At 41.0% G+C, this 23,883-nt stretch overlaps 1 protein-coding gene across 1 annotated transcript in view; it reads left to right on the top strand.

Moving 5' to 3' along the window:
• Positions 1–23,883, top strand: part of QSOX2 (quiescin sulfhydryl oxidase 2) — a 74,305-nt gene that overhangs the window by 1,229 nt on the left and 49,193 nt on the right. Inside the window, exons 2-5 of the mRNA XM_089677028.1 lie at positions 18,546–18,646; positions 20,243–20,291; positions 20,955–21,060; positions 22,123–22,213. Coding sequence (XP_089533154.1) covers positions 18,546–18,646; positions 20,243–20,291; positions 20,955–21,060; positions 22,123–22,213 — 347 coding nt within the window. The remainder of the gene's footprint in view (positions 1–18,545; positions 18,647–20,242; positions 20,292–20,954; positions 21,061–22,122; positions 22,214–23,883) is intronic.

Here is a 23,883-nt window from a genome sequence, read left to right as displayed (position 1 = left end):
TTGTGTGGTGGGTATATGGTGTACAGGGGATGGGTGACATCACTGGAGAGGTAATGACAGCTGAGCACACCTTGTGGTTTGCTATCAGTGGAAGTACAGTATGGGGTTCCTGCTTGCTGTGCATATTGTCTGATGAATTCTGCATGTATTTCCCATCCTTGTGTTCTCGGTGACATTCGCTGTGGTTATTGGCTGCTCTATATCCAAGCTGGTGATGGTGACTTACTGGGGTTTTCCCATAGCATGGTGTCAGCTGAGTGTGTACATTCCTGTGCTGAGCATTGCCTTACATGTTGATGCACAATAGTGATCATTTAGGGAAATATATTTTAGGCAATTTATCTCACCAAAACTTATCAGACAGATGTTATTGAGTGCTGGGAAACATACTGCCTGTGTTTCTGTTATTTTCTGCATCAGGTGACCATTTACTTATGTTTGAGTAGCATCCCCGTGGGCAAACATCACATTTGTGTACTTACTGATAATACTGTTTACAGAATAGCAGTTTGTTTTATAGGCTGTTCTAGCTGATAAACCTGAAAGACCAGGAAGCAGGACTTCTGTATTCATGTCTGCCGTCACCTTCGCAGCCCTGTGTGTTACTGTCTGCTGTCACATGCTTGTGTCAGCTGTCACTCCGTGCTCCATAGGGTCAGAGATGGAGTCGGTCTTAAAATTACTTATTACTAAACAATAATTATATGCATTTAAAAGTGCACATTTGCTCTAAATGACAGCTTTAATTTGTCTTTTTCCAGCATGCTTAGTGAAGGAGGCATCCTGAACCCCATAGACTCATCTTACCAACACCCCCTTGCTGATATAGTCTCTGTTACAGCCAGTCTGGTTTTGGGGGAGCTTGTGACCACCTCCCATGTGACAGTGCTCTGGTCTAGAAGACCACCAAGAGGCCTTAACGCTGTCACATGACCAATGGAGTGACATCACTGCTGTCCTCAACATCATACACTAGGGATTTAGATGACTGCAACCTTTGCATGCCAACATTGAATAAAGTACAGTGTTCTCCCTAAAAATATGTTTCATGGTATAGCCAGGCAGTAAAAAAAAAATAAAAAAAGTGGCGGTGGGAGGGGACATTCCTCCCTCCACCTCCTTGCGCGTCTTTCTGGGGCTTTCCTGTTCTACTGAGAGTGCAGCCAGCAATTCCGCTGGCTGACCATAGAGCTGATCTGAGACCAGAACAACCCCTATCATCCCTGTGGTCTAAGAAACCAATAGCAATGAGCATTTAATCACTTCTGGTTTTGCTGGATGTAAACAAACTAGTGATGCACCGATATATCGGCTGCCAAAAATTATCATCTAAAAAAAGGGTTATCATCATTGTGCTGATAATTGACTTCAGTGCCAAAACACCCCCCCATGACTTCAGTACCCCCCCCCCAATCGACTTTAGTGCAATAATGCCCTCCCTCAACCCCCTGCATTGACTTCAGCGCAATAATGCCCCCCCCCACATTGTCTTCAGCGCAGTAATACACCCCCATTGGCTTCAGTGCAAAAGCACCCGCCCATTGGCGTCAGTGCAAAAGCGCCTCCCCCCATTGGCGTCAGTGCAAAAGCGCCTCCCCCCATTGGCGTCAGTGCGAAAGCACCTCCCCCCATTGGCGTCAGTGCAAAAGCACCTCCCCCCAATGACTTCAGTGCAAAAACGCCCCAGCCCCCCCGCACCCCTATTGACTTTAGTGCAATAACGCCCCCCCATTGACTTCAGTGCAATAACGCCGCCCCCCCCATTGACTTCAGTGCAGAAGCGCCCCCCCGCATTGATTTCAATGCGAAAATGCCTCTATTTATGATTTTTTATTCTATTTAGGTTTCATTTTATTTTCTGTCCAGTTTTTGTGTTACTTTCAAAAAAAGTTATTTTACATTTTTGGATTTTATCTTTTAAATCCATATTCATGATAATTAAAAAGTTAAATATAACACAATTATATATACAAAATATTTTTTTTTTTTTAAAAAACTGTCCATTTCCGTTTTTGGCCAAGTGCATCCTGAATTTTCGGTCAAGAATTTCCATTTCGATGCACCACTAAAACAAACCCACCATTGATCCTGACAAATTCTCCACTCCATTTGCAGAAATGCCATCCCAACCTTGCAAGGAACCTCCACCATGCTTCTCTGTTGCCAGCAGGCACTCATTGTACTGCTCTCCAGCCCTTTGGTGATCAAACTGCCTCCTGCTACAGCCAAATATTTCAAATTTTGACTCATCAGTCCAGAGCATCTCCTGCTATTTTTCTGAACCCCAGTTCCTATTTTTTCATGCATAGTTGAGTCTCTTAGTTATGTTTCCACATCTGAGGTATTGTTGTTTTTGTTTTGTTTTTTGTTCAATTCTTCCATGAAGACTACTTCTGGTCAGACTTCTTTGTTCAGTAGATGGGTGTACCTGGGTCCCATTGGCTTCCGCCAGTTCTGTGCTGATGGCACTGCTGAACATCTTCCAATTTCAAAGGAAAGTTATCATGATGTATCTTTCAGCTGCTGCATTGTTTTCTTGACTAACCACTGCATCTCCAGTCTTAAAGCAGAGTTCCACCTGAAAAAAAAAAATAATAAAGGTCAGCAGCTACAAAAACTGTAACTGCTGACTTTTACAATACAGCCACTTACCTGTCCCCTCTGTCCAGTGGTGTCTTCACCACGGCTGGTTTCACCGCTCAGTTTGGTGTGTATTGCTAGAGTTTTTTTTTTCTTGGGAGGATGCATGTTATCAGCACTGGGACAGTCAGCACTGGGACAGTCAGCACTGTCCAGACAGAGGGTCAGGACTTTCACATTCTCCTAGAGCAGAAAGAAAACTCCTACAAGCTTTAACCAGTGCTCTGCTGAGGTCCCAAGACTGCTCTAACTGCTGATGAGAAAAGGTATTTAGCAGTTTTATATTTACTAAAATAATTGCATTTCCATGTTGTGTGTACTGTGGAAGACCAGAAATCGTGAAGCAGGGTCCTGGGTTTAGTAAAACTTTAAGTAAAAAGTTGAATATAATACAATTATACAGTGCTCAGCATAAATGAGTACACCCCTTTTGAAAAGTAAGATTTGAATCAATATCTCAGTGAACAGAACAATTTTGACAAAACTTAGTTTTATAGAACATTTGTTTAGCTCATTACATGAAAGTAAATAGATTACAAAATCTTCAGTTTTACTCAAATTATTTGATGCAAAAATGAATACACCCCACAACAAAAACTACTACATCTAGTATTATGTATGACCTCCATGATTTGTAAGGACAGCACCAAGTCTTCTAGGTACGCAATGAACAAGTTGGCGACATGTCGCAACATCTATCTTTTTCCATTCTTCAAGAACGACCTCTTTTAGAGCCTGGATGCTGGATGTAGAGTGATGCTCAACTTGTCTTTCAGAATTCCCCATAGGTGTTCAATTGGGTTCAGATCAGGAGACATACTTGGCCACTGAATCACTTTCACTCTGTACTTCAGAAATGCAACAGTGGCCTTAGACGTGTGTTTTGGATCATTGTCACGTTGGAAAATTGCACGACAACCAAGGGCACCGAGTGATCGTAGCATCTTCTTTCAATTTAGAGGAGCAATACATCTGTGAATTTATGATGCCATCAATGAAATGCAGCTCCCTGACACCAGCAGCACTCATGCAGTCCCACAGAAGGACACTGCCACCACCATGTTTTATTTGTAGGCACCATGCATTTTTCTTTGTACTCCTCACCTTTGCGGCACCATACAGTTTTGAAGCCATTAGTTCCAAAAACATTTATTTTGGTCTCATCACTCCAGAGTACAGAGTCCCAGTAGTCTCCATTTTCAGCATGGGCCCTGGCAAATTCTAGGCAGGATTTTTTGTGCATGGGCTTTACAAGAGGCTTCCCTCGTGGACGACACCCATGCATGCCATTCCTCTGCAGTGTACGCCATACTGTGTCACTGGAAACAATCACACCAGTTTGGCTTTCTATTTCTTTAGCTAACTGCAGTGAACTTGCATGGCGATTTTCTTCAGCCCTTCTCATCAGAAGACCCTGCTGTCGCGGTGTTAACTTCTGTGGATGGCCTGGACATCTCTGTGAGATGGTTGCAGTTCCATCTTTGTTACATTTTTGTATCACTTTTGATACAGTATTCTGACTGATAAAGCTTTGCCGATCTTCTTGTAGTCTTCCCTTTCTTGTGCAAAAAAATTTTCTTTCTTAGGTCTTGTGACATTTTTCTTCCATGTGGTGTCATTGCTGATAGCATGAAATGGGAAGGGGTTTTCTTTAACGCCCTTTTATAATCAACTGTCTGCTGGACACCTGTTTAATGAATAATTAGATTCACCTGTAGTTGAATTCTTGGTAATTAGGATTTTGTTGTTTAAAATTTAGCTTTGCTCCTAAAGCAGGCCATAGATGGGTCGAAATCCAGCCGTTTTTAAAAAAAAAAAAAAAAGAAAATCGGTCGTTCAATAGGCCGACGTTACCACCAACGGTAAAAAAAATCAGCTGATTTTCATCCCTTCTACAGCCGCATTTAATTACTTCTGTCCCTGCAGAGAGCTCCACTATTATATTTGACATGAAAAAGTATATCGGTTGCAACATTGTATCTATTTGTATCCATTTCAGATACAATGTTTTTATTGGGATACAAATAGATACATTTTTGTAACCGCAATACTTTTTCATGTCAAATATAATAGCGGACTGGAATTCTTCGTTTTCTTCTTCTTTTTCTTGCAGGTCACGGCTCATGCGCAGATTTTTTATTGGTAAAAAGATCGGGCGATTTGCTGATTATTGCCGAAAAATCAGACGATTTTTTCCAACTTCACAGATAAAAAAAAATGTGCCAAAATCCCAAAAAATGGACGACCAATTAACCCATTAACAGTGCGAAAATCGGCCGATTTATTTATTTATTTTTTCTTCGACCCATCTATGGCCTGCATAAGACTTTCATTGGGGTGTATTAATTTTTGCAACATGGTCTTGAATGAATTTGTTAGGAAAAATACGTTTTTGTGTGTGCAAATTAACAAATCTTGTTTGCAATCAAGGGCCCGCATTTGTGGGAGTATTTTGTAGTATAGTGTCCCATAGAAAATGTTGATTCTGAAAGGAAAGTAAAGGTTTGCTGACAAATTTGTTGGGGTGTACTCTTTTATGCTGAGCACTGTATATAAAAAAAATATATTTAGAAAAAAAAAAAACCCTGTCCAGTTTGGTTTTGGTTTTCGGCCAAATGCATCCTGAATTTTCGATTTTGGTGCACCACTACGTAGAACACAACTTCCATTGATGTCAATATGCCTTACTGCTGCATGCCAGAAGAGGAACTTCAAGCAGCCAGCTCTCTTTCCTGGATATAATGTAAGTAAGGTATGGTGACATCAATTATGCCTCCTAGAAATTCAAAAGTACTTTTTTAAAAAAAAAATGTTGTTTTGCAACTATTTGTGTATTTTTTTGTTTGTGTGTTTCAGGGCGGTCTTCTAAGAAAGGCCCTCTTTGCACCTGAGTGTTCTGGGAATGTGCTAAAATGCATCACGTACCATAATGCGTATGTAGTGCCATTAAGTCTTAACGCAGCTAGCAAATGGCAAATACATGAGGATCACTACCTAAAAAAGAAAGCTCAGGAACTACTTTGGCGCTTTTGTCATGTTTTGGAATGTCTGCGTGGAAATGTAGATTCTAACAGTCTGCCTTGTTATAAAGCTATTCTGAGCATTGTCTTCTGTCAATTCTGCCATTGTTTGGAAGAGTGAAAATAATCCAGTAAAATGTTCATTATTAATAATTTTTCCAGTTTGACTATTTATCCTTTTCCTCACTGAAAATTTATGTTACTCTGAACCTGGCGTGGTCTATTTTTCTTGAGGAACCTAGATGATTTGTTTTATCATCCCTTTTGCTTTCACCTCATTCATTGAAAGTTTGTTTCAGACCAAAGGTATTTATTAATTTTTGGGGGGTTTATTACAATTGCTTTAAAGGGCTTTGCATAAAACTCTTGAATATATTGGGATGGTGGAACTTTGGAGAGATACAGCCAATTCTTGGTTATTCATAAAACGTGTGTGATTTAATAAGTGGAAATTACCCACTTAGGCAGTTGTCATTGGAACAGGCGTCGCCATTAGAAGATTTCCCCTAACTTCCTGTTCCAGTGACAACTATAAAGTTTTGGTTCTTGGATTACTGTGTCTCGGTGACAATAGTCATCAAGACAATGAAAGTTTCCAATTAGAGACACAGATAGAAAAAAAACTGATGGAGGTTTCAATTTTTCCCTGCTCTAGCCAAAACAAATAATACAAAGATCCACTTTAACCAAGACTGAAGGCTAGGCACCTATAGATACTTCCAAATACAGTACATGCATTTTTTTTATTACAGAACACCCAAAAAAGTCCGAAACCGATTGCACACCTATCATGCAAACAGAAAATTTAGATACTGAAGTTACAGTTGGCCTACCCTCTCCCAGACCTTAATAATGGTCCACAAGACCACCTATTGCAGTTAGCTCAAGTGTGACATGATTCTGGGTGCAATGTCGGTTTTTTGCACAGTCTTCCTCCAGCTTTGTTCCTGTACCTCTGTATGGGTTTTCTGTTACAAAGCTAGAGGCAGAATGAATGAACTATGAGTGTGCTGATCAGTGTGCTTACAGTTCATTGAAACTACAAGTCTGACTGCTGCAGTGGCACACGGGACTTGTAGTTTTCTTTTACAGCACTGTACAGCTGTGCCGTTTTTAAAATGTGACAGTGGGTTCAGGGAGAAGGGGAATGGGGGTTTTAATATGTTACATCTTGTACCCTAAATACGGATGTAACATGTTACTAAGGCTGGCCATACATTATACAATTTTCCTTTAGATTTACCAAAATCATGTAATATGAGGCCAGAACTAAACGCATTCAATTTGTATGCAATCAGACAGGCCCTTGCACTACAAAGCTGAAGGTAAATCTACAGGAAATAGAATAAGAAAATTTGTATAATATATGGCAAGCTTAAAGCTGAGCTTATCCTTTAGGCTTCGTTCATACCACGTGCAAAGATGTGAGTTTTTCTTCAGCTGGTTCTGCAAGGACATAAAGAAAACAATTGTCCTCTATGTGGCCTGTATACATCAGTGATATCACGTGCCATATGTTTTTCTGCACAGAAATCTGCAACGTGTATGCAGTATTCTGCGCAGAAAAAAACTCACGTGACAATCAATTGTGTATGTGAAGAGGGCACATAAAAAAACAATTGGGGTTTTTTTTTAATTAGTGCCCTTGTAGAGAATTTGTTCCATATTCCTGTGCAGAAAAAAACTCATATGATAGCAGTGTTATGTTGTGAACAGGGCACATAGAAAACAGTTGTCCTTGCACAGGCCTACTTAATAAATACGCACATCTCTGCACATGGTGTGAACTAGTTTATGCAAGTCAAATCTGCACTTTTTTTAAATCGGTGTCTATGCTTGGATGGCATCGAGGTAAATCTGATCATATTCACATGTATTGTTTCGTAAAATAAAATAACTACACAGTTCCTCCCAGTAAAGCCTTACCATTCCGCTTGCTATTCAAATGAACAGTACCTGTGCCTAGGGGCCGTTGTAAGTACTTTATTGCTCCTTTCATAATCACAGCTTTCTGGCAAAAATAGCAGCAGTAAAAGCTCAGTGTAAATATCTCCTTTTTACCTTCACTTCCTTCATCCTTCTTTTTCTCATTTTCTGGAGTAATTTGTCTTTTCCTGATAGGTGACCCAAGCCAAAAGAAAAAAAATAGGTCCAGCTAATATCAGGAGAGATGTCATTGCATCCAGTTTGATTACCTTTAAAAGTCATTTTTCCTGTTTTCACATGTAAAAGCTTAAAGTAAAACTAAAGGCAAACCTTTTTTTTTTTTTTGGACAATGTAGAGATGAATTAGAATGATTATTTATCAGTTTTTGCTGTCTGTGCTCCCATTAAGGAGATTCACCCTCTCAATTTGTCCTGTTTACCATTATCATTGCAAGTGAAAGTAAAAGAAAATTCTAAATTTTGGGTTGTCCCCAGAAAAGTAATAGAAGAGAAATGTTCCAATGGGGACATGGTCCCCCAGGAATTCCATTAAATTGAAGGGATTTCCTCCCACTTCCTGTTTGGCTATGGGACAGGAAGTGAGGGGAAATCTCAGCAATGTGACAAAGATTGGGGGAAAAAATCGGATGGGTAATAACCCTCTCTTGCTCTATCCAAAATGAAAATAAAAAGTGTTGCCTATATTTCTACTTTAATTGAGGAAGCTTTACACAACAATTTGCATTTTTTTTTTTAGCCATGTGTCTGTAATTTTCAAATTTCATTGAATTCAGATAAAAATAACTCACTTTTTTTAACCCCTTCATGCCACAGCCTCCCAGCCCTTTAAGTGAATCGAAATGCTGGGAGGCGAAGGTCATGTGACTGCTGTGATTGGCTGTCACAGCAGACACCTGATCGGAAAAATTCCTGAATTCCAAGTATGCATTGGGAGCTTTCTGTGACATTTTACTGTGCTTGGAGCACGCAGGGAGTGCTCTCTTGGCACAGTAAAATGTTTACATATAAATGCATATATGCAGCCACTCAGGTTGGGTGGTTAAAGCCCACCCTCCGAGAGGTCTCATATGCGTGCAGCCGGCGGGAACAGGTTCAAATAAAGAATCCTTTTCCTGGTATGTTTAGCGAATTGAGCTATTTGTTTGCATTGGACCCTGCTGCTAGAAGGGCCTGTTTACATTAAGGCTAGGTTCACATATGTGCAGGAGGTGCTGCTGCGGATCCGCACAAAAATCCATGCAGCCGCACCACCCGCACAGAGGAATGTGAACCTGCGGGCTGGTGCCATTAATTTTAATGGCACGTCGCCCACACTGGAAATCGCAACTGTACTGGGAACCGAGGTTCCCATGCGGACTGCGTTTTCATAAGAAGTGCAGGGACTTCTTCCCTGCGTGTCCCGGGCATGGGAGTCCATTCAAATGAATGGGCTCTTATGCCTGCACAAAACGCCGACCGCAGGAACGCGAATATGTGAACTAGGGGTCGGGCTCCATGCACACTGGCTTAAAAAATGCTGCTCCTAGAGGAGTTTAGCTTTTTGCCTGTAGAAGCAACTTCTGTTATTCTGTGTGTCCATGCACATTTGGTAGTCTAGGGGCATTTTTAAGATCCGTGTTTAGAAGCAGGAAAAAACCCTCTTGCGTTTTTGAGAGCATTTTTCTGCTAAAAAATAAATGCTAGTGTGCTTGGGGCCTCAATGTGCTGGCCAGTGCATAGACAAAGCAATTTACATCATATCTTATTATTTGTGTTCATACCAAAATGCTCTAAGGAAAAGTAGTACAGAATACATTTTTGATATATTTATTTTTTATTTTTTTTTAGGGTTGCACCGATATCTGTGCTGATACTAAGCATTTGCACTCAGTACTTATGCTCATGCAAATGCTTGGACACCTAAAACCAATACCTTTTGCGTTGCAGTTTGAGCTCATACAAAATGAATGCGCTGCAAAGAATTGCATGTGATTTGAACAGGAATGCAGTGCAGGCTTGTCATAGTGACTTTAGCCAGGGTTCACACAGGAGCTGTGCGGGAAACTGCATTTGATCAGACAGGAATCAAACTGCATTCCTATTCAAATCACATGCGATTCTTTGCAGTGCGATTTAAGCCCATTAATTTTGTATGGGCTTAAATCACACCTCGAAGGCATTGGTAATTGGTATCGACAAATACTTGAGCAAAAGTATTAGTACTCGTACTCACCGATTTAAAAGAAAAAAAAAAAGGAACTGTCCATAAATTTTTTTTTTTTTTACAGTGCATAAGGTTGAATGCAATGTAATTTTATAATATCTGAGTAAAATTAAAAGAAATTGGTTTAATGATTGTAACAATGCACCGCACCACTCCTATACCATGCACACCAGTGGGCACACAAGAGGGGGTCCTAAATTGACCAGTGCTTTTAGACAACAAATAGCTTTCTGAAAAAGTAGCTTTGTTGGATGCTGTGAACATTTCCTTTTAGTGTTGAAGTGGTTTTAGAAAAGTGAAAATCAGTTACTTGTTCACTGGCAGTACATCTGTCAGCTTCACCTTTTCCTCAGGCTTACAGTTTTCACATTAACTAAACATGGCTTTTTGGCTGCTTAAAGATTGTTCTTTTGGTAACCTGTAATTAAGCAGACCCATCATTAAAGTCTTAGTACAGCCAGCTGAGTTGCTGCCACAGTGACAGGCCTCTTGCCTGCCTGACAGTAGGATCAGTTTCAGAACTGACTACAAGTGGTTATGGGAAATTAGATAGAGGATGAAAAATGAATTGGTATCTGCATTCAGGCTATCAAGCTGCTTTGAAGTGTTTTGAAAGGGGGGGAAAATGTACTCTCACTAAGTTTTTGCCATAAGGTGTCTTACAGAGACCCAGGGGAGTAAATTGGAGTGCATGATATTAAGCACTACTGTGTACCTTTACTGCATGGCCTAAGGCTCAATACTTAAGCTCAAAAACTGCTGGGAACAGCGTTTTTTAGTAGCGTATAGGAGGATTAGCATTTTTATTATTATACAGGATTTATATAGCGGCAACATTTTGCGCTGCGCTTTACAAAATGAAGGTAGACAGAACAGTTACAATACAATTTGGTACAAGAGGAAACGGAGGGCCCTGCTCGTTGGAGCTTACAATCTAGGGGGAAGGGTTGAGTGATACAAAAGGTATTCGCTGTGGGGGGATCAGCTGATGGAGGAAACAAAAGGCAGTTTACTAGTTAGAAGCAGGATAGGCTAAGCAGGTTTTCAGGGATCGTCTAAAAGTGGATAGATTAGGAGATAGTCTGACAGATTGGGGTAGGGAGTTCCATATGATGGGAGAAGCTTTGGAGAAGTCTTGGAGGCAGGCATGGGGGGAGGTGACAAAGGAATTAGAGAGCAGAAGGTCTTGGAAGGATCGAAGAGAGTGGTTTGGTAGATATTTTGAGACTAGGTTAGTGATGTAGCTGGTGGCAGAGTTGGGGATGGCTTTGTAAGTTGTTCGTATTTTGAATTTTATTCGTTGGGCGAGTGGAAGCCAGTGGAGGATCGGCAGAAAGGGGTAGCAGACACTGAACAGTTGGGAAGGTGGATGAGCCTGGCAGCAGTATTCATGATGGACTGGAGGGGGGATGGCCTATGTAAAGGTAAGCCAATGAGGAGGGAGTTGCAGTAGTCGAGGCTAGAGATAACCAGGGAGTGAATTAGGAGCTTTGTGGTATCTGATTAAAAAGGGACGTATTCTGGATATGTTGTGGAGGTTGAGGCGGCATGATTTGGACAGGGATTGGATGTGGGCCTGAAAGTATAGTTCAGAATTCAGGGTTACCCCTAGCACTCTGGCATGCGGGGATGGGTTGATAGTGGTTCTATTGATCCTGACCAAGAAATCAGGGAAAGAGGCACGTGGGGGAGGAAATATAGGCTCCGTTTTGGATAGATTGACTTTTAGAAAGTGGTTTGACATCCAGTCTGATATGTCTGTTAGTAAATAGGTGATACATGAGGAAACTGATGGGGTGAGTTGAGGAGTAGAGAGATTTGTGTGTCATCAGCATAAAAATGGTATTGGAAACCATGGAAAGCTATCAGCTGACACAAGGATGAAGTGTAGACCGAGAATAGGAGAGGTCCAAGGACAGAACCTTGGGGGACCACGACAGTAAGAGGAGTAGGAGAGGAGGAGGTAGAGTTGTAAGTGACACTGAAGGTGTGCTGAGATTGGTTCGAATCTTACCTATGGAGAGTACAGTCACGAAGACCAAGTAAATAGTTTTTTGTGGAAGAGGGGGTGGTCAACTGTGTCAAAGGTAGCGGAGAGGTCCAAGAGTATGGAATAGTGACCATAAGTTATAGCGGTTAGCAAGTCGTTCATGAGTTTTAGAAGAGCAGTTTCTGTGGAGGGTTGTGGGCAAAATCCAGACTGAAAGGGATTGAGAAGGTTATTCTCAATAAGGTGGCAGCTCAGCTGGTTGTAGACTCGACATTCAAAGAGTTTTAAGGCAAAAGCGAGTAAGGAAATGGGTCTTAGGCGCATGTTTCTAGAGAGTTGGGGAAGATGCCAGTAGAAAGGGTGAGATTGAAGATATGAGTTAGAGTGAAGGATAGGCCAGGGGGTGACCGTAGTATTTGCGAGGGAACAGGGTACAGGGTCAGGTGGTTAGGTGGGCTTTAGAAAAATGTTTACCAACCTCCTCTATAGTAGCTGTGTTAAACAAGGGAAGTATAGATTGTGCAGGTGGACAAGGAGTGTAGGGTGAGGGAGATGTCTGTACAGTTGAGATCTCGTCACAAATTGTATCAATCTTATTTTTGAAGTGATTAACAATCTCCTGGGCCTTGAGTTAGTGGGTGGAAGTAAAGAAGGACGAAGTAGAGAGTTAAAGGTAGAACAGAGTTGACGGGGATTGCGTGAGAGGGTGTTAATGATAAAATAGGTCTGTTTGACAGTGTGCAGACAGGAGTAGAATTTTTGAAGGGCAGATTTATATTGGTCAAAGTCTTGCTGGGTCTTAGTCTTACGCCATAAATGCTCCAGAACACGGCTATGTTTTTTGAGGCATCTATTGTCTGTTTGCCAGGGCTGTAGCAGTCGGGGCCTAATTCTGTGTGTACTGAGAGGGGTCAATGTTTCCACGGTGGATGACAATGAACTGTTGTAGACAGAAGTGGCCAGGTTGGGGCAGGACAGGGCTGATATTTTGTCATAGACAATTTGTTTCCAAAAATAGAGAAGAGGGGTTAAGATAGTGAAGGTTTCTGCGGGTAAAGATTTGGTAGTTGGAAGACAAGGAGAAGGAAGCCAAGGAGAGAGTAAAGCTAATAAGGGAGTGATCAGAGATAGAAAAAGGAAAGTTGGTGAGGTTGCAAGGAGTGCATAGGTAGGAGAATACAAGGTTGAGGCAGTCACCATTCCAGTGAGTAGAAGTGTGTCCATTGTTATAGGTCAAAAGAAGTGGTTAGGCTTAAGAGTTTAGATGTAACAGGAGTGTTAAGATTAACAGGGATGTTGAAGTCATCGAGAGTGATTGTGGGAATTTCAGAAGAGAGAAAGTAAGCCTGAAAGCTTTATACCAGTCCCACAGGCTGATAGATCACAGCAATTCTCAAAGAAACTGGAGAGAATAGACGAATAGAGTGAACTTCAAATGAAGAGAGGGAGGTGAATTAAGGACCTGAAAAGTGCTTTGTGAAGATAGGATTCCAACTCCACCTCCTTTCTGTCCACTAGGCCTGGGAGAGTGAGTCCAGAGGAGACCACCATGGGAGAGGGAAGCCAGAGAGGGAAAGTCAGATTCATGAAGCCAGGTTTCTGTAATTGCAAGCAGGTTAAAGGAGTTTGTGATAAAAAGGTCATGGACAGAGGCAAGTTTGTTACAGGCAGAGCGGGCATTCTAATGAGCACGGAAAAAGGGGAGGCTGGCTCTAGGAAGAAGAGGAATAGTAACCAGATTGTGTGGATTGTGGCTGCTGTTAGAGGATAGGGTATGCCAGGTGAATTGGTCAAAGGAAAAAGATGGTGGTTCAGGATTTGGGGAGATGTCTCCATATGTTAGGAGAAGCAGAAGGGTGAGGGAAGTAATATGGGAGTATGACTTATATGGAGGGACAGGTTCCAGTGTCCTGGAGGTTTTATTAGTATGTGAGTTCAGAATTAGCAGGTGTTGATCAGTACAGTAATAAGGTGGAGACAGGAGTAAGGGTGATATATAACTATGAGGTGGAGAAGAGGGACGAAGGAGAGAGAGTTTGAAGAGAGAGGATGATACAACTGTGAGGAGTAGTGAGTGCATGTTACAGAGTGGTGAGATGAAGAAGCAGACTGGGTTAGAGCTGGATGGGGAAACAGGTCACCTGTAGTAGTTTAGTCTTTGAAGTTGTCTGCTGTGGCTTCTCTCTTTGTGCTTTTGCTGAAGTGCAGTGCAATGCTCAATACTTAAGCCATGATCAATACTTCAGTCAAGATGATAGTTGCAAATGCTACCCCTGGCTGTGCCTTCCCTAAGGAAGGCCTAAATTTATACTGAGTTGGGTGGGGGTATTGCCAATTAATCAGTTAGGAATGGGTAGTAGAGACATATGGTTAGCAGGGCAAACTTCTCACACCAAAGGAGGACTACAAGAGACAACAATGGAGCAGGAGAGCAGAGTTGTAAATATTAGGATCAGCTCATAAATTTGGGTTAGGCAATAAGAGCAAAATAAACACCACAATAATATGGACAGAGTTAGAGCTTTTGGAACCAGTAAGAATTACCAATAAGAACATTAGTAGTAATGAATCAGCTTCAGTTAGAGGTGGAATTTAAAAGCAGTATAGATTACCATATAGCAGTGCAGGGTGAATTAGCATTCATACATGTCATGGGTGGTGATAGTACAGATGGATATTGCTCGCAGACTTTTACCTGTGATGGGATAAAGAAGAGTTATTCAGATGATGGAGAGCCGAAGTGCATTTAGTACAGAACATTTAGGGGAAAAAAATAGCAAAAAAGCTGTTCGGAGCTTTTTAGGAGCATTTAGTGTTTTTTTCTGCCGCAAAAACGCTCGCAAAAAATCTACAAAACGTTTTATTTTTTAATCTGCCCCTAAATGCTGAATCTTGAACGCTACTAGCCTAAATAGTGTGTATGGACACATAGGATAACACTGTTTAGCTTCTAGGAGCAGGAAAAAAAATAACAGCTAGTAGGAGCTTAAAAAATGCTAGTATGCATGGAGCCTTAAAGCAGAACTACATCAAAGCTTTTTTTTTTTTCATTTTGAATAGAATAATCAAGGTTTAGGCCCCTGTTAGCTTTTTTGCCATTTGTGTCCCTTTGGAGAGATTTGCCTTCACTTCCTGTCCCATAACCAAAACTGAAAGTGAGAGGAAACCTCTGCAAACTAAGGGAATTTCTTGGGGCCCCCCAGATTACCAGAACTAGTGTCCCCATTGGAAGATTTCCCCTCTATTCCTGTTCTCGGGACAATCTAAAATGTTGGATTTTCTTTTACTTTCAATGATAATGGTAAACGGCAAATAGGGAGGGTGAATCTACAGGAGTAGAGACTGCACTAGAAACCTGACCGGGGTTCTAAACCCTCTCCACTCTATCCAAAACTAAAGAAAAAAAGTTTTGTCTTCAGTTATACTTTAATCCCTTGGCGCCGGCGCCTCCCGGCCCTTTAAGGGTTTCAGAAGCCTGGGGGCGGGGTTTAGGGTCATGTGACCGCCGTGACACGCCGTCACAGCAGTCATATGATCGGGAAAGGTCCCGATCGAAAGAGGAGATTGGGACCTTTCAGTGAGTACCGGACATTTGTGCTGGGAGCGCTCAGGGTGCGTGCTCTCAGCACGTTTTTTTTTTTAATAGAATGCAAATGTGCGGCCGCTTGGCGTCTGGGCCCAGATGCCGGGAGGCCACACATTTGCGTTCGGCCGGCGCCAAGAGGTTAAGGACCTATTTACACAGTAGGTGACAGCTACCGCACGCTACGCCACAGTGGTTTAGTGTGGTAGCTGTCCATTCCAGCTGCACAGAGGTGGCGGTAGGGGCGGTGTGGTGTGCATCCTTTTTTGTTTTTTGTTTTTTTTTTTTTTTGTTAAACTTTGAGGTTCACAAAAGCTCACTTTGTTCATGTTACTATACACCAGCGCAGTGTGTTTCACTGCTGTACAATGACATGCAATCCTGTGATAAAATGCAGCATATCATTGTACCACACCTCCAGGGTGCATTGCAGTGTGAATAGGGCACATAGAAAACAATTGTTTTCAATGTGTCCTAGTGGAAACCTGCATTCTTCCAGTGCAGAGAAATGTAGGTCACCGCATTGTGTGAACAGGGCCTAAGCAACATATGAAAATAATATAGCGTGTGTATAGTTGGCCACATTTCTAGCCTTGTGTAAAAGTTTGTGTTTGTGAGGGTAAAACAGACTTATTGAACGGATTATAACTGATTATATGCCTGCACACTGCTATCTCCCAGTCCGTTAATCAGAGAATACTGCCTGGTGTATTTTTCTTTGGCATACTTCAGACTGTCTCCTTTTAAAGTCCATCAGTGAAGACTTTCCATACATATTTTTGTATATTGTCTGTAATTCTGTGGTGTGAAATAACTATTATTTTCAAGTGTCCTGGTGCTTTAAATGATTGCATGTTAGGTGATAACAACATAAGATATTGTTGTTGGGGGGGGTCCTTTAAAGCCGTCATGGCAGAGGGAGCACACACATCCCAGATGGTGCGCTTTGACCCAGAAGTGCAGTAAGCAACAGGCTAGCATTGTCAGCCTGCATTAATGTTTCAGATTGGTACTGGCAGCCGCCATTATGGTCCCCTGCAGTTGGAAGTGGACGAGGAAGTGTGCATACTGGCAGTGAAAGGGCTCACCCCCCTCCTTTCCTCAAGCCAAACTGTTTTTCTTCTCTAAGCAATACATGACTTTGTGTGCTGCAGAATAGTCAGTTACATCCTTTGTCTGCACCTCAATGGCTGCCCATCTGTCCTCAGATACCTTCAGTCCTCTCAGCTGTCAGCCGGTCTGCTTTAACCGACATCCTTCCTCAGCTGCTATCAGTCTGTGTATTCATAAGGAAGTAAAGCTGTATTGTTGTGTTTTGGGGAAAGTGGCAGATTTTGGTCAGCTCAGATCTAAAGGATGGATCTGATAAATGGCCATCAAGGCCTTCTTTGACATAACTACCAACTGCCCTTGATAACCAAGGCCAATGCAAGGGGTTTGAAGATTTGTCACTGGAATTGTCACTGATTTAAAAATGTGACTGCATTTAGTATCCCATGTTTTTTTCTACATATAAAGAGACCCAGTCTGAAACAGCTAGGTTCTTTTTAAAATGACGCTAACAGCAGATATATTTTTATGTCCATGCATGCTAAATAATGTGTGTTATTTATTACCTCTTGCTTCCCCTGATAATGCCTTTTTCTTTCTTAGCCATCTTTATTCAGTAATTATCCAGGGTCAGAATCTAGTTTTTGGACTGAGGTACTGGCTAAGAGATGACACAAACATGTAAATCATTGTGCTTGTGCAGTTATTGCCTGTATTCACAAATGACTGACACAGACCAACACCTTCTACTGCCTTTCCCCTTGATATTGCTTTATAGTGATACTAAAAGCACACTGTTTCATTTACATTATCCCTTCTCTTTATGTATTTGGCTGATGGCACTATATTTATTTTAGTTAAAAAAATAAATCTATGTACCTTTTATCAAAATCAATATACAGCGGTCACGTGACCCAACTCTTTCCCAGACTGCAGGGAAGCCTCTACGGGAGGAGCTTCTACTCTTCTGCTGCCAGTCTAATGTTAAAAAAAACAGCCTTCAGAATACAGAGGGAAAATACATAATTACCAAATAAGTTTTAAATTGTCATACAAGTATGTATTTGAACTCAAATCTTTATTATTTTTGTGCAAAAGCATGGTGTGGGTTATGTAGGGGAAGGTTCTGGCAATCATAGCCTGTTCATGCCCCTGCAGCTTATATCTATTGTTTATATGGGCTTAGAATTAGAGGGAGGTGATGACTCCAACAATCAACATGTAATATCCCACGCCCATAGGGTTTAGCTGTTTCGTGGGCTCTATAGTCACTTGGGCTGCACAAATACGAAAAAGGAGGAAATGAACAACTTGGAAGGGAACTGAAACTGGAGCATGCTCAGTAGATGTGGCAATAGCTGGTTTATGGGCTGCTGCGGGGACTCAGACAAGGAGGGAGGGACAGTGACCAGAAGGCTCAACCAGGTTTTTGCATAAGACAGAACCGTATATAATACAGCATGTGCTGACAGTTTTTAATGATGTGGGTTTAATGACACTGTAAAGTTACAATGTACAGTCTGAGTGAGGAGTAGAGGAGAAAAATCTAAGAAAATGCTTTCTCTTGCCTGCAGCAGATTGAATACATCACCTTAGCTTAGTTACTGGACAAAGTTATTGAAATGTCTGTTTGTAATTTGCTTTCATGCTTTTGGCTTTTGGTCCGATAAGGTCCCATGAAGTCACTCTTGCAGAGGTTCTTCTGCATTAGCAAATAACGTGGGGCCAATACCTTCTGTCATCTTGCATTTAATTTGCTATATTTTGCCTTTGTATTTTTGAGTGCAGATCATGACTGCTGATAGGTGATATTCTTCTGTAGTTGCTAAACATTTAGACGACTCAGTACTGGGGCCAGTTTGCTGCTGCGGTCCAGTTTCAGCGCAGAGACATATGGAGGCATTAGCTGTACCTGCTCAGCATCTAGTCTGAATATCAGTTAAGATTTGTTTAAGCTTTGTGGCTATTTGATACAATGTTACAGCTACTAAAGTTACATGCGCAGGATATCTGCAAAGCCTTTACATAATGTAACCGAAGACTTGTGGTGTCATAAAAATAGCTTGCCAGATGTGTATTCTGTTATGTAACTCCCGGTTTCTTTCCTTCTAGACTGGGATCCATCAATAAAGATTGGTGCGTTAAACTGTGCCGATGAGGACAATACAGCTATTTGCAAGGACTATGGTGTCCAGTTCTATCCAACATTCCGGGTAAGTGCTGGGGTGATGGCAAAACCAGTATACTGTAAATGCCTAAAGACCTTATTAATGGGCCAGCAAACTGGAATCACCTTCGCAGTTATAGTATAGGAGAACTCCAAATGTATTCCCATTCTCTTGAAGATCCTGTTAAATACCAACAGTAAATTCATTTATAATGGCTTGCAGAAAAAAGAAGGCGATTAAAAGACTTAAGGCTGGAAATCCAAACAGAAGTGGGTTGCTATTACCTGTCAGATGTATTAAGTATAAAACATATAAGCTCACCGTGTCTGACTAGCAGTCTCCATCCAAAAATGTCAGCAACAGGTGAAAACAGAATTCTTTATAGCTATGACTAAGGTCTGATTTTCAGACTGAAACGTGTTAGCGTAAGTTTGCCATGGAATATTTTCACTCCTTTATGCAATAAAGAAGATTTTTGTATTCACCTGTTGCCGACATTTTTGGAATTGGGGCTGGAAATACCTTTCTGCGTGTTAAACATGGCAATTTGTATTACATGAGACTGCATAGGAGACTTAGAAGACAAATCCAAGTGCTTTACCCATAGTGTTTCCTATACTATCCTTTTGTATAAACTCACCGGCCACTTTATTAGGTACACCTGTTCAATTGCTTGGTAACACAATTTGCTAATCAGCCAATCACATGTCATGTACTTAGATGAAGATGTGGTGAAGACAACTTGCTGAATTTCAAACCAAGCATCAGAATGGGGAAGAAAGGGGATTTTAGTGACTCTGAGCGTGGCATGGTTGTTGGTGACAGATGGGTTGGTCTAAGTATTTCAAAAACTGCTAATCTACTGGGATTTTCCCCCTACAATCATCTCTTGGGTTTACAGAGAATCATCTGAAAAATAAGTCAGTGAGCAGCAGTTTTGTGGACAAAAATGCCTTGTACAGGTCAGAGGAGAATGGACAGACTGGTTGCTGCGACATTCAGATAATAGGGTCAGAATTTGTCCACTTGCTGTGGGGGCATTGGTCAATGCTCGCTCCCATGGCCTGCTTTGTGCATTCATAAGACAAATAAAGCCGGGGCTTGGTCCTGCTCTGCTTTCTCCTTTTGGCTTACTGGCTGTGATTGACAGCAATGGGTGGGAGCCAATAGTCCCACTGGTGTGTCCCAGCCAATGAGGAGAGAGAGAGACCTGGGACAGCCAAGGCTCCCGTGCACATCGCTGGATCGAGAAGGGGCTCAGGGAAGCATGGGGGGGGGGGGGGCAGAGAGGGGAGCTGATCACAGAATGCATGAAGGAAAAAAAAAACCTTCAACCTTTTGAACCGCTTTCAGCTTGTCCAATTAAGCTTTGACAATAAAAGTTGCACCATATTTTTCTCTCCCCAGCTTTAGTAAATGACCCCCATACGTCTCGGTACATTAGTGCATTTTGCATACATTGTACACATAAGGTATTTGCTCATTTTTACAGTGATTTGTTTCTATATTCGGTAATGAGTTTATAGGAGGCTAGAGATCATTAGTGAAATATAAATTGGTGAACTATAACCATTGCTGAATCTCTAAAATGTTATATGCAGTATATGTTTAACATTCTAAGAATTATTTAATCTGTTTTAGTTTTTTAGTGCATTTACAAAGGAGTTTACACAAGGCGAAAACTACAAAGGTAATTATTGAATTTATTTTCAGAAGAGCACAAATAATAATACATCCAAGAAAAGTATAATATATGTGAAGCTTTATAACTGAAAGAACTTTTGCCAGTGGCAACAAAATGTTTTTGTTTTTTTTTACCTGACCTTTGTTGTTACTCTCACAGACCTGGAACAAGTATAGTGATCTGACTTCTTTGGCTGCATATTTGTTCTAAGTCAGAAAGCATTGAAACCCAGGACAGTCCTCTTCTAGTATTTTCAGGATGTCCACAATAGTATCCCCCATATTTTTCTTGCTTTTCTACAATGAAGGTGTTACTCTCTCACATCTGGATTCACAAATTATTTCTGGAATAGTTATGGTAAATCTCTGGAGGGAGGGTAACACCATCAGCTGAACTAGTAATGCCAATGGAAGCTGGGCGTTCAGGTGGGGGAATCTCAACAGGCACCACGGTTTCTGAAAGATTTAGGACAACATGTAAATTGAACTTTCATGCATACCTTAAATTAGCTTTGCATGTGACTTTTATTTTCTTGTACTGAATGTTGCAGGCGTGTTGATAATCACATAAACGACAAGCAGTGAACAATAAGTCATAGCATTCAATGCTTGGTTTTGAATTTCTGCCTTGTGTTTCAGTGCTGTGAGAATAGCATTTCTTATTTTGCAGACTCTGATAGAAAAGTTCAGACGGTTCGCCATGGAATTATAGACTACCTGCAGGCTTCCCCTATGGAACACAAGCCTCCTGCTTTCCCTTCCCTGGAGCCGTTTAGGTAAGACCACTGAAATACAGTACTCTATCACCTAGTATTGGTTTTCTCTACAACTGTGTATGTCATTGGTTCTGTCACTGGTAAAGGTACTGGAGACGTAAGAGCACCAAGCAGTCCATATTCAAGTGAAGCTAATGCTTCAGATGATGTTTAGGTCCCAAGACAATTTTCATTATTTAAAACCGCTTTCCAGGTTTAAATCTGCTTCTCTATGGGACTGCAGCCTTTTTTAGTCTTCATTCTGTTGTATACAACTCACCCTTTTGCCATGAGAAACCACCCAAAATTTTAGAATAAGTAGAGTCATGACCTATTAGCTTGTGCAATTACATGGCTCAGCATTTGGTGCTCATAGAACACCAGATGAAAAGAACCTGGTAGTATTAGGCAATGGCGTAGACTAGTACATTATAGCCTCGTCTGGATGAAAAGGCTAATTTTAGTCTTTTGGTAAAAGCTTGGAAATGGTAGTGGTTGAAAGATGATTTGAGTCCACCACATTGACACAAGATTACCTAATTTGTTGCCAAAATTTGTTGAGTGGATTGGTTTTCTCCTGTGATTATTCGCCAGTGAATTTGTTTGGGACATTTTAGTTAGATTCAGTATGCTGCTAAATACGAGTTTTTATTTGTCTTATTTTGGTCATTTTTGTAAATTGCCCCCCAATGCCAGCCCAAAATGCAAGGCACATGCAACAGGCTGCTCAGGAATGCCTCACCATTTTGTGTTAGTGTTGTGGTTTCAGTGCTGTGGTCTGATATGCCCCCTTCATATCAAATTAGTATTTGGCAGCAGGCTCCATTTAACTATATTGTTTTTGTAGAGACTGCAATTGAGCTTTATTGATCGTACACTAGACCTCGCAGAGTTACATTCATTAAAGTATCTGCAATAAAAAGCATTTCTTGTCCTGTAGTAACCTATTAGAGTTAAACCACAACTGGCAGTTATAGAATTGGAAGTAAGAACTGGGCTGTCATCAATGCTGTTTTCTGTGTATAAATTGCTCTTCTGCCTCAAAATGGCTCAGCTTCATCCTTCTCTTTTTATGTTTAACAGTTCAAGTGACATCAACTCTCTACTTGGTCAAAAGGAACCCCATTACACCGTTATCATTTTCGAGAGTGAGAACTCCTATATTGGGCGGGAGGTGTGTTTTTTTTTCTTTTTTATATCTATGTATTTTAGATGAATTATTTAATTTTGTATATAGCACCGAACTAATCTCCAGAGCCAGGATGTCAATGAGCCAAAATATTTATAGTTGACCTTTATTTGTAGCCTTTTCTGTTGTCAAAAGAAGCACATTTACTGGATCCTAGATTGTACTGGCTGGCTTTTGAACCCTGCATAATTATGTCCACTGTTTAAAGCTGAACTACTTTGTATTTAAGCACCACAAACCAAAAGCACTATTTCATTAGTTTTTAATATGCAAAGCAAACTCACCCATCCATCCATGTCTCCATGCTTTATTTTGCTCAGAAATAACTTTGAAAACACCCCCTAGCATTTCTGGCCCTGGCCATCTTGAGTAAGGTCAGATGATTTTTGTAGCATTTACTTCCTGGAATCTATCTGCCCCTTGCTTAGGCATACAGGCTGAAGAGTGTGCTTAGGTGAGAAGACCTCTCCTCCCCTCCTGAAGACTGATGGGATGTATGACTTCATTTGTCTAGACATCTTAACCAGAAAGTGTTTAAAGAATTGTATTAAAAAACAGTTTAAAACAAGTAATTATGATCTCATCTATTTACTAATGCTAGCAGCATGAGTATTCATAATAGTCAATGTTGATTGAGAAAATTAAATTTCACTTTAAGAAGATATTGGCAGTATTTAATCTTTTTACCCTAAAATCGCAATCCTGCACAATGTCCTTTTTGTCTCTTTCGGTCAATTGACCATATCAACCGCTCTTATGCTTATCAGATGAAGTTTTCCCAGAAACTGTATATGCCGTCATAACCTTTGATATTGTACCTCACGACACTGCAAATAAATTGGCAACTTCAGTCACAGAGGCATCAGCTAAGAGGGCAGCAACAATTTGCCTTTTTTGAATCTCAATAAGCTCTAACATGATTCCATATTACTAGCAGCACACACAGTGAATGACCAAAGTGAGGCTTCCCACCTGTTAGGTGTCTCATCACACAGCGGAAGCCAAAGAATGTTACATCACTTTCGCTTTCAACACAAATTTATGTAGTCACTTTTACACCTGCAAATCATGTAGTCTTTCCAATTGTAGTGCACCAAAATTAAAATTCTGGACCGAAACAGAAACCTAACATTCAGGATGTCGAAAAACAAAATGGACAGTTTTTTTTTTAAAAGTATATTTTTTATATATAGTTGTATTATATTTGACTTTTTAATTAATATCATGAATCTAAATGAGTATGAATTAAAAAAAATACAATCAAGTAACGTAAAAATTACTTTTATTGAAATTAACACACAAAAATTGGACATAAAATAAATTGAAATGTATATAAAATGAAAAAAATGTAATCATTTTTGCATTGAAGTCAATAGGGGTCATTTTTGCATCAGGGATGTGCAAATTCTATTGCCCAATGCCTGGGACATGCAGTTCCGGGCATTTGGCCGTGCTGCGGGCAAGCAACAGGCTTTACTTTTTAATTGGGCAGTTGGAGGTCATAGTCAACCTGTCTCAGTCCGTTCAGTCCCAGCACAGAATACAGACAGCTGTACAGCCTACTGCACGCTCCTGCAATTTCTCGCTGACATCGTGGGGGGGGGGGGACGGTGCCTCATGCCCGTGCCCACAGGGAGGGGAGGCGAGGCGGACAG

The sequence above is a fragment of the Staurois parvus genome, unplaced genomic scaffold (genome assembly GCF_062004578.1).
Source record: "Staurois parvus isolate SC_StPar_1 unplaced genomic scaffold, SC_StPar_1.0 ptg000176l, whole genome shotgun sequence".
Taxonomy (NCBI): Eukaryota; Metazoa; Chordata; class Amphibia; order Anura; family Ranidae; genus Staurois; species Staurois parvus.
The sequence above is the reverse complement of the archived record's forward strand: the minus strand, read 5'-3'. Positions and strand labels throughout refer to the sequence as shown.